General features: G+C 45.1%; 1 protein-coding gene across 1 annotated transcript in view; it reads right to left on the reverse strand.

Annotated features, from left to right (window-relative positions):
- Nucleotides 1-10,876, reverse strand: part of LOC307138379 (uncharacterized protein) — a 28,569-nt gene extending 17,693 nt beyond the window's left edge. The window contains exons 1-7 of the mRNA XM_079836652.1: nucleotides 10,808-10,876; nucleotides 9,243-9,285; nucleotides 8,898-9,005; nucleotides 8,765-8,799; nucleotides 5,912-6,007; nucleotides 5,634-5,793; nucleotides 5,429-5,538 (exon numbers count right to left, since the gene is read on the reverse strand). Of these exons, the coding sequence (XP_079692778.1) occupies nucleotides 5,429-5,538; nucleotides 5,634-5,793; nucleotides 5,912-6,007; nucleotides 8,765-8,799; nucleotides 8,898-9,005; nucleotides 9,243-9,285 (552 nt within the window). The 5' untranslated portion in view covers nucleotides 10,808-10,876. The remainder of the gene's footprint in view (nucleotides 1-5,428; nucleotides 5,539-5,633; nucleotides 5,794-5,911; nucleotides 6,008-8,764; nucleotides 8,800-8,897; nucleotides 9,006-9,242; nucleotides 9,286-10,807) is intronic.
- Nucleotides 10,877-20,007: the final 9,131 nt, after the last annotated feature.

Below are 20,007 nucleotides of genomic sequence, written 5' to 3' on the forward strand. Positions count from 1 at the left end.
CCTGTCACGAGTCCAGAGAGGACTCCGACCCCTGTCACGAGTCCAGAGAGGACTCCGACCCCTGTTCCGAGTCCAGAGAGGACTCCGACCCCTGTTCCGAATCCAGAGAGGACTCCGACCCCTGTCATGAGTCCAGAGAGGACTCCAACCCCTGTTCAGAATTCAAATAGGACTCCGACCCCTGTCATGAGTCCAGAGAGGACTCCGACCCCTGTTCCGAATCCAGAGAGGACTCCGACCCCTGTTCCGAATCCAGAGAGGACTCCGACCCCTGTTCCGAATCCAGAGAGGACTCCGACCCCTGTCATGAGTCCAGAGAGGACTCCGACCCCTGTTCAGAATTCAAATAGGACTCCGACCCCTGTTCAGAATCCAGAGAGGACTCCGACCCCTGTTCCGAATCCAGAGAGGACTCCGACCCCTGTTCCAATTCCAGAGAGGACTCCGACCCCTGTTCCGAATCCAGAGAGGACTCCGACCCCTGTTCCGAGTCCAGAGAGGCACTCCGACCCCTGTTCCGAGTCCAGAGAGGACTCCGACCCCTGTTCCGAATCCAGAGAGGACTCTGACCCCTGTTCCGAATCCAGAGAGGACTCCGACCCCTGTTCCGAATCCAGAGAGGACTCCGACCCCTGTTCCGAATCCAGAGAGGACTCCGACCCCTGTCCCGAGTCCAGAGAGGACTCCGACCCCTGTTCCGAATCCAGAGAGGAATCTGACCCCTGTTCCGAGTCCAGAGAGGACTCCGACCCCTGTTCCGAATCCAGAGAGGACTCCGACCCCTGTCATGAGTCCAGAGAGGACTCCGACCCCTGTTCCGAGTCCAGAGAGGACTCCGACCCCTGTCCCGAATCCAGAGAGGACTCCGACCCCTGTCACGAGTCCAGAGGGGACTCCGACCCCTGTCACGAGTCCAGAGAGGACTCCGACCCCTGTTCCAAGTCCAGAGAGGACTCCGACCCCTGTTCCGAATCCAGAGAGGACTCTGACCCCTGTTCCGAATCCAGAGAGGACTCCGACCCCTGTTCCGAATCCAGAGAGGACTCCGACCCCTGTTCCGTATCCAGAGAGGACTCCGACCCCTGTCCCGAGTCCAGAGAGGACTCCGACCCCTGTTCCGAATCCAGAGAGGAATCTGACCCCTGTTCCGAGTCCAGAGAGGACTCCGACCCCTGTTCCGAATCCAGAGAAGACTCTGACCCCTGTCAAGAGTCCAGAGAGGACTCCGACCCCTGTCACGAGTCCAGAGAGGACTCCGACCCCTGTTCCGAGTCCAGAGAGGACTCCGACCCCTGTTCCGAATCCAGAGAGGACTCCGACCCCTGTCATGAGTCCAGAGAGGACTCCGACCCCTGTTCCGAATCCAGAGAGGACTCCGACCCCTGTCATGAGTCCAGAGAGGACTCCGACCCCTGTTCCGAATCCAGAGAGGACTCCGACCCCTGTTCCGAATCCAGAGAGGACTCCGACCCCTGTTCCGAGTCCAGAGAGGACTCCGACCCCTGTTCCGAATCCAGAGAGGACTCCGACCCCTGTTCCGAGTCCAGAGAGGCACTCCGACCCCTGTTCCGAGTCCAGAGAGGACTCCGACCCCTGTTCCGAATCCAGAGAGGACTCTGACCCCTGTTCCGAATCCAGAGAGGACTCCGACCCCTGTTCCGAATCCAGAGAGGACTCCGACCCCTGTTCCGAATCCAGAGAGGACTCCGACCCCTGTCCCGAGTCCAGAGAGGACTCCGACCCCTGTTCCGAATCCAGAGAGGAATCTGACCCCTGTTCCGAGTCCAGAGAGGACTCCGACCCCTGTTCCGAATCCAGAGAGGACTCCGACCCCTGTCATGAGTCCAGAGAGGACTCCGACCCCTGTTCCGAGTCCAGAGAGGACTCCGACCCCTGTCCCGAATCCAGAGAGGACTCCGACCCCTGTCACGAGTCCAGAGGGGACTCCGACCCCTGTCACGAGTCCAGAGAGGACTCCGACCCCTGTTCCAAGTCCAGAGAGGACTCCGACCCCTGTTCCGAATCCAGAGAGGACTCTGACCCCTGTTCCGAATCCAGAGAGGACTCCGACCCCTGTTCCGAATCCAGAGAGGACTCCGACCCCTGTTCCGTATCCAGAGAGGACTCCGACCCCTGTCCCGAGTCCAGAGAGGACTCCGACCCCTGTTCCGAATCCAGAGAGGAATCTGACCCCTGTTCCGAGTCCAGAGAGGACTCCGACCCCTGTTCCGAATCCAGAGAAGACTCTGACCCCTGTCAAGAGTCCAGAGAGGACTCCGACCCCTGTCACGAGTCCAGAGAGGACTCCGACCCCTGTTCCGAGTCCAGAGAGGACTCCGACCCCTGTTCCGAATCCAGAGAGGACTCCGACCCCTGTCATGAGTCCAGAGAGGACTCCGACCCCTGTTCCGAATCCAGAGAGGACTCCGACCCCTGTCATGAGTCCAGAGAGGACTCCGACCCCTGTTCCGAATCCAGAGAGGACTCCGACCCCTGTTCCGAATCCAGAGAGGACTCCGACCCCTGTCCCGAGTCCAGAGAGGACTCCGACCCCTGTTCCGAGTCCAGAGAGGACTCCGACCCCTGTTCCGAGTCCAGAGAGGACTCCGACCCCTGTTCCGAATCCAGAGAGGACTCTGAGCCCTGTCACGAGTCCAGAGAGGACTCCGACCCCTGTTCCAAGTCCAGAGAGGACTCCGACCCCTGTTCCGAATCCAGAGAGGACTCTGACCCCTGTTCCGAATCCAGAGAGGACTCCGACCCCTGTTCCGAATCCAGAGAGGACTCCGACCCCTGTTCCGTATCCAGAGAGGACTCCGACCCCTGTCCCGAGTCCAGAGAGGACTCCGACCCCTGTTCCGAATCCAGAGAGGAATCTGACCCCTGTTCCGAGTCCAGAGAGGACTCCGACCCCTGTTCCGAATCCAGAGAGGACTCTGACCCCTGTCACGAGTCCAGAGAGGACTCCGACCCCTGTCACGAGTCCAGAGAGGACTCCGACCCCTGTTCCGAGTCCAGAGAGGACTCCGACCCCTGTTCCGAATCCAGAGAGGACTCCGACCCCTGTCATGAGTCCAGAGAGGACTCCGACCCCTGTTCCGAATCCAGAGAGGACTCCGACCCCTGTCATGAGTCCAGAGAGGACTCCGACCCCTGTTCCGAATCCAGAGAGGACTCCGACCCCTGTTCCGAATCCAGAGAGGACTCCGACCCCTGTCCCGAGTCCAGAGAGGACTCCGACCCCTGTTCCGAGTCCAGAGAGGACTCCGACCCCTGTTCCGAGTCCAGAGAGGACTCCGACCCCTGTTCCGAATCCAGAGAGGACTCTGAGCCCTGTCACGAGTCCAGAGAGGACTCCGACCCCTGTCACGAGTCCAGAGAGGACTCCGACCCCTGTTCCGAGTCCAGAGAGGACTCCGACCCCTGTTCCGAATCCAGAGAGGACTCCGACCCCTGTCATGAGTCCAGAGAGGACTCCAACCCCTGTTCAGAATTCAAATAGGACTCCGACCCCTGTCATGAGTCCAGAGAGGACTCCGACCCCTGTTCCGAATCCAGAGAGGACTCCGACCCCTGTTCCGAATCCAGAGAGGACTCCGACCCCTGTTCCGAATCCAGAGAGGACTCCGACCCCTGTCATGAGTCCAGAGAGGACTCCGACCCCTGTTCAGAATTCAAATAGGACTCCGACCCCTGTTCAGAATCCAGAGAGGACTCCGACCCCTGTTCCGAATCCGGAGAGGACTCCGACCCCTGTTCCGAGTCCAGAGAGGACTCCGACCCCTGTTCCGAATCCAGAGAGGACTCCGACCCCTGTTCCGAGTCCAGAGAGGCACTCCGACCCCTGTTCCGAGTCCAGAGAGGACTCCGACCCCTGTTCCGAATCCAGAGAGGACTCCGACCCCTGTTCCGAGTCCAGAGAGGACTCCGACCCCTGTTCCGAGCCCAGAGAGGACTCCGACCCCTGTTCCGAGTCCAGAGAGGACTCTGACCCCTGTTCCGAGTCCAGAGAGGACTCCGACCCCTGTTCCGAGTCCAGAGAGGACTCCGACCCCTGTTCCGAGTCCAGAGAGGACTCCGACCCCTGTTCTGAATCCAGAGAGGACTCCGACCCCTGTTCCGAATCCAGAGAGGACTCCGACCCCTGTTCCGAGTCCAGAGAGGACTCCGACCCCTGTTCCGAGTCCAGAGAGGACTCCGACCCCTGTTCCGAATCCAGAGAGGACTCCGACCCCTGTTCCGAATCCAGAGAGGACTCCGACCCCTGTTCCGAGTCCAGAGAGGACTCCGACCCCTGTTCCGAGTCCAGAGAGGACTCCGACCCCTGTTCCGAATCCAGAGAGGACTCCGACCCCTGTTCCGAATCCAGAGAGGACTCCGACCCCTGTTCCGAGTCCAGAGAGGACTCCGACCCCTGTTCCGAGTCCAGAGAGGACTCCGACCCCTGTTCCGAATCCAGAGAGGACTCCGACCCCTGTTCCGAGTCCAGAGAGGACTCCGACCCCTGTTCCGAGTCCAGAGAGGACTCCAACCCCTGTTCCGAGTCCAGAGAGGACTCCAACCCCTGTTCCGAGTCCAGAGAGTCCAGACTGGGCCACCTGCTCAGTCTGCTCTGCCGTGGGGTTCTTCAAGACCATCTGCGCTGCTTTGGTGGTCGTCTGCTCCGCCCTGGTCATCTGCCCAGTCTTCTCCACCCTGGCTGCCTGCCTTGCCCGCACCACCCTGGTCATCTGTTCAGCCTGTTCCGTCCTGGCCTTCGGCTCTGCCTCAGTCTCCAGGTTCCGCCTCCCCTCCACCTCCCTCCTGGACAATTTAGGAGTGTCTGGAAGCCACTCCTTTGATATGTCACAATTCACCAGTGTGAGAGGCCGTGGTTACCACCAGAGGGCAGTCCACCCCGGACTGTCACTCCATCAAGAACTACATCTCCCATAATCCTTTGCCCAGACTCATCAGCACACATTGATTACATCCACCTGTGTCTTATTACCCTGTTCACCTCACCCTATATAAGCCTGGTTATCTCATTAATTCATTGCGAAGTCTTACATTATGTAGTTTATAACCGAATGTGACGAAACACAAAACGTTTTTTACATTTTTGACATATTAGACATGCACACAAGAATAAATGTGTGCATTTAAAAAACAAATTATTTGCAAAGAGTTTAGATGGATTACTTCACAACTATGTAGGCTATAATTACACCTAAAACAATGTTTTACCATTCCTATTTCTTCTTTATTCCCTTAAATCCCTTTTAATCATTTCATTATTCAATTTATTTAAATAAAAATACCAACCCACCGCCAAAAAAACACCCCAATGTTCAAGACTTGACGTATGATAATAGCAGAACTAAAGTCAGAAACTGGCAGGACATGTTTAATTGTGCCAACAGTGACAGATGGCTATGTGTGTTCTTACATTGTTTACTTGGGTGACTGGAACCATGGCCATTGTGGTAGTTGCATTGGTAGTGGATGTTGTTGCATTGGTAGTGGATGTTGTTGCATTGGTAGCGGATGTTGTTGCAACTATTGATGACAAGATGGCAGTAATGAAACAGTCAATATTCAAAGGTTACCACTCACATATAATTGATATAATAAGACATATAGTTTGACGTTACCTGTTGTACTGACTAAATTGTTCAAGGCAAGCACAGTGTCGTTGATGCAGTTGGTGGTGTTGCAACATATCCAGGAGCAATTACCGGTAGTCGTGTTCCCGCAGGACATGTGACATGATTCACTGCAGCCGACAGAGTAACTTGTGTCCCGTTTCATTACCTGAAGCACAACAGAGCAAGATGCAACTCTAAATCATTACAGGTTCATGAGCACTTGATTTGCATTATTCAATTTCCACTGGAGGATCCCATCTGAAATTGGCAAAGGGTGGACTGACCTCACAGAAACCAGAGTTGGATGGGCAGGGATTCGCCGTCACATTCGTGAGCTGGAAGGAACAATCTGTAGTGCAATCAAATGCTGGACAGGACACCTTTTAGGGAGGAATAAAGTTACAATTAAATTCCTACATTGTAAGCATTTAAGCTGCTGTTGAGGTGGATACAGGTCAGGCTAGGACAGGTGCTATATGGGTAAGTTTAAGGGCAAATGGATGGATGATGTTTTTTAAATATAAGTGCAATGTTAAAACAAGTATTTACACATTAATTGCACTGTAAATGTACATATTAGTTAAATACACTTACAATTCCTGTATTATGTTTTTTGTGTAATAGAGCTGTTTGTGAATGTAAAAGTTTCTGCAAAGTTTCAAAGATGGAGTTATTGTCTCCTATAAAGAAAGAGGCGATTCTGAACTGAAGTCATTCCGTCTCACTTCCTGCGAACCTGCAGAGGTTTGTAGCTAATTTGCATAATGCCAGCCTCTGTTGTTGATTGGCTGAACAGCGTCTCTTTGACCCGCCCTCAAACACTGTAGTTGTGTCTGAGAATGGAAGAGTCTGGTTGGTGTTGTTCGGGTGGAGAAGATGCTGTTTTCTGCTGAGATTGAGACGGTCAAACCCACACAATTGGTACTGTTCATATCACTGAGATTCAGATATGATAATGAGTGTTTGCTTTCTGACCAATCACAGCAGGGCAGCTCTCAGAGAGGCGGGGTTTAGAGAGGTTGAATCTTCAAACGAACCGTTTCAGACACTGAGAGAAAAGAGCTAGGGCCTCATTTATTACCACTGCGTCAGCACAAAACAGGCCCTGAAAGAGGCGTACTCCACATACAGCGCAAAAGTTGTGATTTATAAAAAAACAAACTTGACGTGAACATCTGCACACCTGTACGCAATTTTGAGCCATGCGTACGGACATTTTGGAGACAGAGCAGTTTGGCGACACTGATGGGGAAGCTGAGGGACTGACGCAGATCTGAAGGAAAACCACTTTAAAGGTGCAGTGTGTCAATTTTAGCGGCCTCTAGAGGTGTATTTGAAAATTGCAACTGCTCTCCCCTTCCTTTGGAAGCACATAGAGAAGCTACGGTGGCCGACACAGGACAAAAATTACACCCGAGACAGCAGAGAGTGACTAGCTCTCTAGAGAAGTTTGTCCGTTTAGGGCTACTGTAGAAACATGGCGGCGCAAAATGGCAATTTTGCTGTAAGGGGACGCACAGTGTGTGCAGATAGAAACGCTCATTCTAAGGTAATAAAAACATATATTACCAGTGCTCGTCAATGTCAAAATGATGGCCAATAAGATCAAAGAAGGCGGGGCTTAACGTTCACTGAAGATGAGTGTGAATTCAAACGCGACACTTTTAGTGTTTACAGTGAAAGAGTGCGTGCGTGGCTAGATATAAGTAGATAAACATTTAATATTTGACAACGGTTTTACCGATAGATATGTTTAACGACCCACAGTAACATGCAGTTATGAAAACTACTCAACTTTTTAAATGTAATTTCGCCATTTTTAATTGAAAATATGCAATAATATAAATTATGTGACGAAACCCAAAACGTTTTTACATTTTTGATATATTAGACATGCAAACAAGAATAAATGTGTGCATTAAAAAAAAAAAAAACCTGCAAAGAGTTTCACGAGTTTGCACTTACATATAATTTATAGAGAGTAATTTAATGCGTATTTGGTGTGCTGTCCGGGGGGAGGGCTTTGAGCTCAGATTTAGGCCCAAATATATGTAAGTGGTTTAGAGTAAAAAGTGTGGAGAAGGGATGGTGGAGGGTTGCTGATAACTGTCAACAAACGCAGGTAGGACTGCTGCGTATATATACACCTCTAGTGTTGATTAGCTGAGTGCTCTCCGCCTGTGTCAATTATCTGAACGTGCTTCTCTCAAACCTTGTTAATAAAACATCATTTAAATGGATTTCTTCACAACTATATAGGCTATAATTAGACCTAGAACAACGTTTTACCATTCCTATTTCTTCATTCCATTAAATCTCTTTTAATCATTTAATTATTCAATTTATTTAAATAAAAAATACCAACCCACCGCAAAAAAAACACCCCAATGTTCAAGACTTGACGTATGATAATAGCAGAACTTTTTGACACAAATAATTATCAATATTTTTCTAAATGTAGTGTTTCCACTAAAAATATAAAGCAATTAAAAATACTATTTGGCCAGTGGAAAAGACTAAGAAACACTATTTTGATTTATTTCTTCAAAAACAAGGCAAGGATAGGCTACTGAAGGATTTTTAGCGCATTTGTATCTCATATTTTCCTAATGTCTTGTACCGTTGAACATCACGTGGATGAATATGCATATCCAAATGATATATGCAGATGAGGATATGCATAGAGACAGAGCGACACGCGTCATAATCTGAAGACCACGCCCAACGGGGGAGCGGTGTGGGCGTGGCCTAAATGCACTCTGTCTCTATGGTAAAACTAGGCGTTGTAAGCTCCATATGTGGATATTTCTGGGAGGAGATGGGATGGAGATGCACGTACGCACAATCTTCCGCTGACTGGGTTTATAAAGGGAATTTTGCACAGGTTCTAATGTACACATGGTTTCTGGTTAAATCTGTTATGCGTACACACACTTATAGGAAATCTACGGAAAATTTTATAATTAAGGCCCCTGATGCTTCAGTGGATATTATGAGAAAATGAAAGTGTGTTTGACCTCGAATGCATGTGGAACTATTGTACTAGACTCCAAAACAACATTAGGAGCCGTTAAAATAGCATAATATGGGCACTTTAATATAAAGTGAAATTCTTACACAAATATTACTACACTCACCGTAGTGGGATTTACTGTTGATGATAATGTATTATCTGAAAATATAACAAATAAACAAGTCAAACATCGCAACCACACACGAAAGAAACAGTGTTATTGACAGAAGAAGTGCTCGTAGTATTCATGTATGTACTGTTTGTAGTTTGAGCCGTCGTGTCAGGTGCTGTCGTTGCGATTGTGGTACTCTGTGGCCACACTTTAGAGAGCAGACTCATTTGCAATAATAGAAAAAACAGGAAGCCTGTTGGACAAACAGATGAAGGACAGAACATATGACAACTAGAGCATTTACTGTATTTTGCATGTGGTTAAAGTAACTTGCCCAGCCGAGAAATGCATGGAAAAACAGAAGCACGAGCAGAACGAATTTCTAATATATATACGATTTACACAGAGCTTCATAAAGAATATGATTTGTACCGATTACAATTGCCATGTTAAATCTATTTACATACCATAACATGAAATAATGACAAACCTGTTTTCGAAGACCTCTTCATCTTGATTTCTCCCAACACCATCTGAAGGCATGAAATCATGTTTATCATTTCGATATGATGCAATATGTTTATGGATGTTGGCTCATTCAATCCGACATGTTTAATGAGTCGAGCAAACAAAAAAACAAAACAGGACGGCGAGTATCATTATCCGAATCTGTCGAGGGTTTGCATCCATTTCCACGAGAGCTATGCAAACTGTGGCCTGCGATAATTGACGTTGCGGATCACGCTTAACCTCCCGTGACCTCGGCACATGATGATATTCTGCTCTGATCTGTCGCTTTCTTCTAATAGATGTCAATCGTTTGGATTCGGTTTCCACAGGCGCATGTACAGGATGTGATTTTGAAACAGATTGGATCTTCTCGATGTGGTCTCTTTCAATGTTACATCACAGAAATCCTGGGCTCACAGTTACAAATGTTCCCTTGCAACGAGGCCGCTTGCCCTCACACAATTAACAACTTGTTTGTTCTGGGTGAATCCCTGGGGGCGTAAGTGCAAAGCACGGCTTGTTACTCCGTTCCCCGTGAGGCAGTGAACAACCCCTTCAGGAAACTGCCCTGGAAACCATGTCTCGAATGAAAACATCGCTTCGGCCAAATTATGACTTTCTCTTTCTATCACGCAGTAGCACAATCCTGTTCTGGATCCCTTCGACCACCTGTCTGCATTTCTCCTCTTCCATAGCTGGCTTCCTCATCTGTAGTTGTCTAATAAACCTGCCATTGTACACTCTCAGAGAAATGTGTACAAATTTCGTACCTAGCAAAATCTTTGTACCTTTTTTTACCCCTAAACAGTACCTTAAGGTACATATTGCTACTAATATGCACCTTTTAAGGATGAAAAAGGTACAAAGATGTCCTTTTGAGAGTGTTTATTTAATATTTAAGATTGCTTTTGTTCCTCTTTGCCAAGTTGTTTTAGATAGAAGTGTTGGTAACGCTTTATTTTACGGTGACGTAGTTACACATTACATGCACGTACTATAGTAATAACAGTACATTTATGCATAGTTACATACAACTAACCCTAAAGCAAACCCTAACCCTATAGTAAGTACGTATTCTGTAACAATGACACCTTAAAATAAAGTGTAACCCCAAATTCTAACCTTAACCCTATAGTAAGTACATAGTTAATTAATATTACTCAGTTCTTATTTGACCTTAAAATAGTATAACCAGTGTTAGCGAAATGCATAAAAAATGTAGATGCACTGTAAAAAATGGTACATTTCACAAAACATGAAAATGAAACGGCATTGAATTAAAGGTGAAATTATGAAATAGAACGTACTCCAAACTTTGAAAAATGTTTTTTACAGTGTGGATGAATTAAAAAAACCCTGTCAAATAAATAGCCATTAATTATAAAATAGATTACATATGCATAATTAGGGTCTTGATGAATTCTAGAGTAAACATGGCAACCTTCACTACGCAACAGCATCTCCAGCTAAACCTACAGCAGATCCATCCAAAACTCAGACACATCAACAACATCTTCATACGCTATATTGGGAAGTATGGCTTACCTTCACTGTACAGTGCAAAGCACGGATTAGACTGGAGTTGTTAACAGCTGTGGATGAAGTTATGTGTGCCAATATGATCCTCTACCCCTTCCTCTCTCTCTCTCTCTCTCTCTCTCTCTCTCTCTCTGTTGCTATTTGCTCCTCCGGCCCGGTGACATCAGTGGGAAGGTTTCCTAATTAGTGGAAACTCTGATGGGATTGGTCTGGTGATCGTGTGCCTAAACTGGGATGATGGGCTGTGTCATTATTGTAATGATGTATTCAACTCTATGAAATTATTAGTTATGCACAGTTTTGAATTCATAGCAGTTTGACTTCTGTTAAAGCACGGTCTCAGATTGATTTCACAGCCTTTTAATGATAACCACAATAATAATTACCTTTTTCAAATAATACATAACCAGACGGTATATTTGTTCCTCATGATCTTAAAAACACAGTGTTGTTTACATGCTTAAAGTAAGTTTTGTGAATCGTGTGTCTAACTCGGTTAGCTGGATCTGATTGTTGATGATTTGGCATGATCTCGGATTGTTTGGTTCCTCGACGATCATTCTGGACTGTCATAGAGAGCTTAAACCTGCTCGGGATTTCATGTAAACAGGATTAAATCGCAGCTTTTTAAATGGAGGTGATGCTTAAAGTCTGTCCCAGCCACTGCTACTTTATTACAAGAGTTCCTAATGTGAACCAGGGGCAATAATAATGATTTAAAAAGTAAATTTGGAATAATATTATAAGGATGTGTAGTCTATCATAATATAGACACAGCCAGTTTTACTTGTTGAGAGATTTATTCATGAGGGAATAATAACCTAACACACGATAATCTGCGACTTGTGTCTTGATGCAGCGCAGGAGATAATTTGATCTTGACCCTTAAGAAACTTTAAATAAAGGGTTAGTTCAATCAAAAATATAAATCCTGTCGTTAATTCCTCATGTCGTCTCAAACCCGTCAGACCTTCGTTCATCTTCAGACACAGATGAAGAGATTTCTGATGAGCTCTCTGAAAATGCCTTTTAGTTTTAGTCATATTTTAGTCTCCTGAATTGTTTTTAGTTTTAGTCTAGTGTTAGTCTCCTAAAATCTAATGAGTTTAGTTCAATTGTAATACATTAAGCATTTAAGCATCACATAACCGACTGTCACTTGAACTGACATTTTGACATCATTTTGTTTTTGACATTAAAAATACACGAAAGAGCTCAATTCACTTTTGTGTTTGTTTTTTTAAAAACAGCTATATAGTTTTTATAAAGTTGTATTTCTGTTTTAGTCAGTAGGCCATATCAGGTTAAGCTAAAGCTTCAAATAAATTTGTTTATTTATTTTTTTATTTCAGTTTAAGATCAAGTAATGAAGATTTTTTTAATGGTTTTAGTGAACTATTATAACCCTGATACTTTTTTGAATATGTGTCAAATACTGGTCTTTCCTCCCGACTATGAATTAAATGGGAATGAAATTAAATACAGTTTATTGTGTAAGCAAAAACGAATATATAATGCGTGACTTTTAATTATAAACAAGCTCGAAATACACCGGGACTCTTATTTTGAAATGTCTGCGCTTTACTATTGCAGTTGCAGGAGCTCATTCAAGTTCAGATGAGGGAGATCAAATATGCATTGATACAACCGTCTAAAAATATCACTATATAAACATCATAAAGTAAATAGCGTCATTATTCATCAGCATTACTTCATAAACAATTGCCTGGCATAAACGTGCGCTATTCAGTGATTGTGAGCCGCTCTGGAGCTGGATTGGGGGTGTGTGAGCCTGTAGGCCGTGTGTTTTCCAGCGGTTAGATCAGTTCAGATCAAATGTGCTCATCTGTGACACAGGACATCAGTTCTGACCCCATCTCTTCCCTAATCGTCCCTCTCTAATATTTTCGTTCCAGTTTTTGTCATCCAACACTAGTTTTTATTTAGTTATCGTCAGTGAAAAAAGCTCATTGACAAATATTATGATGAAAATTATTCGTCAACGAAATTAACACTGTGGTTCAGCCTCAATGTGCTGAAGAGATGAGAATACTTTAGTGCGCAAAAACAAACACAAATAATGACTTTATTCAACAATTTGTTCAACTTTATTCTTACGCTGTTGACGTAGTGTAGACGGTTCTACGGCAGAACAAGTGTTTTGCCTGGCAGAAAAATACAACATTTTTAGTGGTTTTCGCAGATCCGTGTGAATGGGGATAATTTTTGACAATGTGTCGTTTTTACGCGGAAAACTCAAAGGAAAAATGTCTCCGTTTTAAGCATAATCATTATCATGTAAACGTAACCTAACTATGCGTTCACACCAGACGCGACTTGCGCTATTCGCGTGTAGTTGGACCCTTGAACAGTTTGAGTTTATTCGCTTCATACGCGCGTGAAATTCACTTCACAACAGATGCAAATTCGCGTCATGGGAGGAGCTGCTTCTGCTCCAGTCTCGTTGTGAAATGGCTGACATGGATTGTTTTAAAATACAGAGAATAAGCTCAATTTGCTGGCTTTAGCTCGCTTGTAGTCTCAATAGGCCTATATGGAGCTCAAATTGAGTAAAGAGCGTTTTTTACAACTCACCAGACTGTCCGACCTCCTCACTCACTTTCTACCAAGCAAGATCCTTTTTATTCCTGTTTCTATAAAGAATGAAGATGTATCGTACAGCTCCGGGTATACACATATGATTTTGTCCTCATTGTTGTCACCACTAGAGCAAGCTCCTGATTGGTTAACAACCTTCTTTGCATTGACTTAACATGTAAATCATTCGTGCGAAACGCTTGCCAAATTTTTTTGGTCATTTTCCGTCGGCCTTAGTACACAATGTAACTACAGAAGAGTCAAGTTTTAAATAGGAAAAATATCGAAACTCTTTGGTAATTTTTGAGTGAGATGCTAACTGTCTGATCAGATTTAATGATCTATGCTAAGCTATGCTAAAAGTGCTACCACCAGACCTGGAGATCGGCTGAATGGATTCGAAGACGGTAAAACTCAACTGTTTAACTCTAGGGGAGACGAAAAATGCTAAACTGAGCTAAACTGTGACAAGACACTGAAAATAAAATATCTCAAGACCTTTAAAACAAGTATCTGGTGCACTCAAGCAAGGCAAACCAATGAAAATATGAAATATATGCATATTTTAAGGTGTAATAAACCAAATGGATTGTAAACATCATCTGCAAATCTGAAAAATGACAAAATATCCAAACTTTTCACAATACTACAAGAAACTCAATGGCAGTTACTTCCAGCTTCAGCAATGCTACTGACAAATTACCATTCACAGGCCATTTGGATCAAAGAAACCAAAATTCACCTCCATCTCATATATTCCAGCTCTTTGTTCAGCAGTAACATTAACTCACTGCATTGACAGAGTCTGGAGATCTGTATTTGGGGCAGGCTGGGAGGAGTGGAAAATGTGGCATGTCACAAAGATGCAAGACGGACTTTGAAGGTGATTTCAGCAGGTGAAATCTAGACTTTCCCCGAACAATCCCCTCTTTGTGGTGGCGTGTATCACAAAAATGCACAGCGCTAGCTCTGAGACACCAAAGGATTGTGGGCGCTCAGATGACAAACATGGGTTTCTGGGATTTCCTAGTACTATAACATCTTTCAGTTCAGTTTAGACACAATTCTTTCTCTAATCCACTGGGTTTTCATGGAGGTTTGGAATTAAAATGCAGGTTTGGTTTAGTGTCAAATGTGTCTCTGAAAGCACAACTGATGGTGAACGGAGTCATGTTTTAACGCTAAACGCTGTGTGATTTAAGGCCTAGGAAAGCAAGACTAAAACTAATTGTACTGGTAGTCAAAGTCTCTATGCAAAGCTGATGTTCGACTATTAAGTTACAACAACAAAAACTAGAAACTGAAAGTTTGTTAAAGGGTTAGTTCACCCAAAAATGAAAATTCTGTCATTAATTACTCACCCTCATGTCGTTCGACACCCGTAAGACCTCCGTTCATATTCGGAACACAAATGAAGATATTTTAGTTGAAAGCTGATGGCTGAGAAAGGCTTCACACAGGCCTCCATTGGCATTCAGTACATTGACACTTCCAAGATCCATGAAAGGCACTTAAAACGTCGTTACAAAGTCTATCTCACCACAGTGGCTCTACAATAATCATACAATGCGACGACAATAGTTTTTGTGCGCAAAAAAAAATCAAAATAACACCTTTATCCAACTTGTTTTTGTCTTCCGTGTGCGCCTCCACGACGCATGCGCGAGAATATGACGTAGCGCCGGTGTTCGGAAATCGAGGAAATACACACTTAAGCTCCATTTTGAGCACTACGCCGAGACCTAAAGCACGATCAATGTAGAATCCAACAGCTTAGACACGCGCGTCTTCCTCTGCTCGTAAACAAATCGCTTCTGGGTCATATGTCCGAACGCCGGATCTGCGTCATATTCTCGCGCATGCGTCGTGGAGGCGCACACGGAAGTCGAGAACAAGTTGGATAAAGGTGTTATTTTGATTTTTTTTGCGCACAAAAACTATTGTCGTCGCATTGTATGATTATTGTAGAGCCACTGTGGTGAGATAGACTTTGTAACGACGTTTTAAGTGCCTTTCATGGATCTTGGAAGTGTCAATGTACTGAATGCCAATGGAGGCCTGTGTGAAGCCTTTCTCAGCCATCAGCTTTCAACTAAAATATCTTCATTTGTGTTCCGAATATGAACGGAGGTCTTACGGGTGTCCAACGACATGAGGGTGAGTAATTAATGACAGAATTTTCATTTTTGGGTGAACTAACCCTTTAAGACAAATGTTAGCTGCACAAAGATCAAAACAGTTTGAATTCTGACGATTAATTAGCCGTTGTTTATTATTTGATTATATCAGGTACATCATTAGAATGATTCAAGTGACAGGAAGTGGTGTGATTCTGAAAGTTTCCTGTAAAAACGGGGTAACAATCTTTGAAGTCAAGTCAAGTCAAGTCACCTTTATTTATATAGTGCTTTGTACAATACAGATTATTTCAAAGCAGCTTCACATTGTTAAACAGGAAAATAATGCAACAAAATTAGTTTCGGCTGAGAAAGCAGTGATGTCATCGCCCAGCTCAGTTTAATTCTCATACAGTGGTGTCAATGCAATTTTTTGTCCAATAATTAGAAACTCTGTTTTTTCAGAATTAAGTATAGGAAATTACTCTTCTTGTGAATTGGTAAGTTTCGTCAGGGTGCGAAGAAATATAGAGCTGAGTATCATCAGCATAAGAGTGAAAACTAACACTAACGCCATGCTTCCTAATGATATCTCCCAAGGGTGGCATGTACACGGTAAAAAGCAATGGTCCCAGTACTGAGCCTTGCGGTACTCCATACTGAACTTGTGATCGGTGTGACATCTCTTCATTTGTTGAAAGGTATTTTGCCCCCATTCTATAACATTCTGCAGAAGACTAAAACATTGAACCACTGATTCTGATCCCTGCTCTTGGCCAAACATTAGAAAATATGCAGACTTCTCAGTCTCTTGATGAGGATTGGCATGGTAACAAAAGATCATTCACCCATTACCTTTTCCTGAAGATATCTATTGTTGCTTGAAGATAACTATAGATATTAAGCTTTTGCACCTGCTGTTGCCAGCCAGATGGTTGGGTTTGTTTGAGACTTCATTATAAAGCTGCAAAGATGTTGAGTTGAAGATAATCTAAAGCTCCCACCCTGATAGTAATGGAGATAGTGAGGGACTCATTGTCTCAACCAGGACTTCCCCTATGACTAGATCTGCCTCCTCACATCACACACAGTAACAACAAAACAGTAACATGCACTTGATTTACTTGAAGTCCCAATGTCCTGCAGAGTCTAGCTGGATCCAACACAATGGCTTGGAAGTTTCTAGGAATCCTGAAGACCTTGATTAGTTGGTTCAGTTGAGTTTATTTAGAAGAGCAGGAGCAGGACTGGGGTCCGGACACCCCTGATGTAACCTCAATAATCTCAATACAATCCTTACCCTACGGTTCAATATGTTGCAAGAAACAGCTCTCTGTAAAGGCCCTAATATACTCATTCTTCACTTAGGGGTAAAACGAAGTTTGGGATACGTCAGTAGCGGTATACTGTTCGCGAACATCTGACGCTACACAGACTGCTGAGAGCGGTGTTTAGATGAATATACGAATATGTGCTTTTAATGATGTAAAAGGATCAGGGAAGAAGGAGGCCGGAACCAGCGAACGTTCAGCAATACTTTAATTGCAAAATAAACAAACTACAAGCTACAGAGACAGAGCGTATTTAGGCCACGCCCATAGAGACAGAGCGTATTTAGGCCACGCCCATAGAGACAGAGCGTATTTAGGCCACGCCCATAGAGACAGAGCGTATTTAGGCCACGCCCATAGAGACAGAGCGTATTTAGGCCACGCCCATAGAGACAGAGCATATTTAGGCCACGCCCATAGAGACAGAGCATATTTAGGCCACGCCCACACCGGGGGGGGAAACAATCCAACGCTCTCCATTGACTTTGCATTGTGTGAGGCTGCATTCTTGTCATTTCGGACTTGTAACAAAAAACAGAACACTGTCTAAAAGCTGATATGTGACAAAGTGTACAGCAAACAAGCTAAAAAACACAGACATAAGTTTTTATAAGCTGTCGACCCAAAAAGACGAGAGTTTAAGGAGACTAAAGTGGATAAAGGCAGTAAAGCGTGACGCTTCAGCAGGAAGTATGGGTACATTTTGTGATCCTGACACTCAGTGTGTCTCAATATGGGTAGGCTATGTGTGCAGTAAACATTTTGTCACTGTTAAGTCAAATATCCAAATGTCTGTTTTATATATTATATTTCCTGTCTCTGATGACGTTCCCCTCCAGTGTGTGTAGTTCTCAGTGTAATATAGCACGTCGCGCTCTGTCTCAATGGCCTGTATCCACTTTTTTTGTCCTTAAACGTTCGTTTTTTGGGTCAACAGCTTATAAAAACTTCTTGGTTTTTGGTTGTGGGTTTTGTTTAGCTTGTTTGCTGTACATTTTGTCACATATCAGCTTTTAGACATTGTTCTGCTTTTTATTATAAGTCCGAAATGACAAGGAGGCGCTTCACGCAATACAAAGTCAATGGAGAGCGTTCGATTGTTTTCCCCAACGGTGGGCGTGGCCTTCAGATTATGACGCGTGTCGCTCTGTCTCAATCGCACCCACAAGACTGCACTTTACCCCCCCCTGGGAGCCAGTCACAGCAACCACAGCACTCGGGAGTGAGGACAGACGAGGTGAAAGAAAAGGAGACGGAAGCATATGGAGCGACAGGGACGAGGGTCCACAACTAGCTGAGAGGCTCTCAGTTGTGGTGCCATGCGATGGTACTGGACACTCCTAGATGGACGGCTCGATCCTCCTCCGCCCCCTGACAGGTGGCGATGGCTCCTCTCGTTGAGGGCAGCCGGCAGTGAGTCCCCCGTTCCCTGCTCCTCCCCAAACATGGCGGAAGGACATCAGGCTCTTGCCTTAGCAAACGTGAGAGACTCCTCCGCTCCCTCTCGAATGGCAGCCACCCCTCCTCAACCAAGGAGCACGGCAGCGAGCTTTTCTGTCACACTTGGTCTTCAATCACTCCAGCACTAGTGCCTCGGGTAGCCAGTGGTGGTCATCACACCTTCATGCTGCCCGACCTCCTCAGCACCGTGATCCCTCCAAGCAGCGAGGGCTCTCCGACAGCGCATCCTTTCTTCCTTCCGGGTTTCGGCACCAATGTAACGAGGTAAAAGAATCAGGGAAGAAGGAGGCGGTGAATGTTCAACAATACTTTAATTTCAAAATAAACAAACAACAAGACGAAAGTGAAAGAGGCAGCCCCTCACGGACGATTGTCGCACACAAATAAACATAACATAACTAGTCCAGGCCTGGTCCTCTCTCGTGCTTCACTGTCGTCACTCCTCCTTTATGCTTCCGAAGTTCCTCTTTGAGAGATATGAGACCGGTGCGGCTCACATCTGACCATAGCAGAAAGCAGGTTATGTGAAATACCTGGGTATGTTTAAGAGTAAGTGGATAACCAGCTGGTACATTTCTGATTTAATTTTCCACTGTGGATCCTTGGTAACACAATGGTTTACTGATAAAATGAGATGTAAATAATGACCGCATTGAGGAGGATGATCAGATATCTCTTTTAATTTTATTATTTATGTGTGTTTACGTCGCTCAAATAGAGCACTTAGCCAGCTACAGAGAAACTGGCAGCCAGGCAACAGACAAGTGACAAATCCTGAGTGGCGACGTCACTTCATGGATTCTACGGTTAGACAACCATGCCGAGAATTCCAGTCCGAGAACGGTTTGTAATCATGCCATGCTGTACCAGGCTCAAGTGGAAACACAACTGGAACCATTCCTTACCATTCTAAGAACCGTTCGGCCCAACTGGTGGGAAAGCAGCTATAATGACGCGTTTTTTCCTAGTATCTATTTCCATGATGAAACATCGATTTGTTGCTCTGTTGAGGAAGTCTTGAGTGTTAACAGGGAACATACTCATACTCACAGATGCGTTTTTGTAACCAGCATACCTTGAGTAAGCAAGGTTCGGGTTAATCAACAGAGAGTTCAAGGTATACTTGACGGTAAGTTAACCTTGCTTTCTGGAATACCCCCCTGCAATTCGACATTCTGGTAAAGTCACGTCACGTTTATTTATACGTATAGCACTTTAAGCAACAATAGATGCTTAAAATCAAGCAGCTTTACCATATTAAACCTGAAAAACAGTGTCAGTGTCTCGTTTCATCACAAATAAAATATCACTTTCTAGTGAAAAACAAATGTGAAATTACAGTCCAAACAGCTCTCCAGTGTGTTCATGCTTTCACTGCATGATTCATGATTTCAGTCAGCTCCACCGACTGAACAGGACGAATTAACCGGAGTTCCATGTGAAAGAAGGTGGAGCCTCAGAGCCACACCCACCTATTACATCATCGCCATGGACCAATGGTAATGCTTTTCTGGTTGCGTTTCAATCTCCCAAAACAAACTCCAAACGAACTTCGTTTTGGCCTGATTTGTTCGAAATGACATCACATCAGTTCATTCTTCGATTTCACTTGACGGATATCAGGGCCTTAATAGTACACACAATAGGGTTTTTCACACTTGAACTAATTGACCCTGGGTCAAATTAAACTCCGGGTAAT

Source organism: Gobio gobio (genome assembly GCF_949357685.1).
Source record: "Gobio gobio genome assembly, chromosome: 15".
NCBI lineage: Eukaryota > Metazoa > Chordata > Actinopteri > Cypriniformes > Gobionidae > Gobio > Gobio gobio.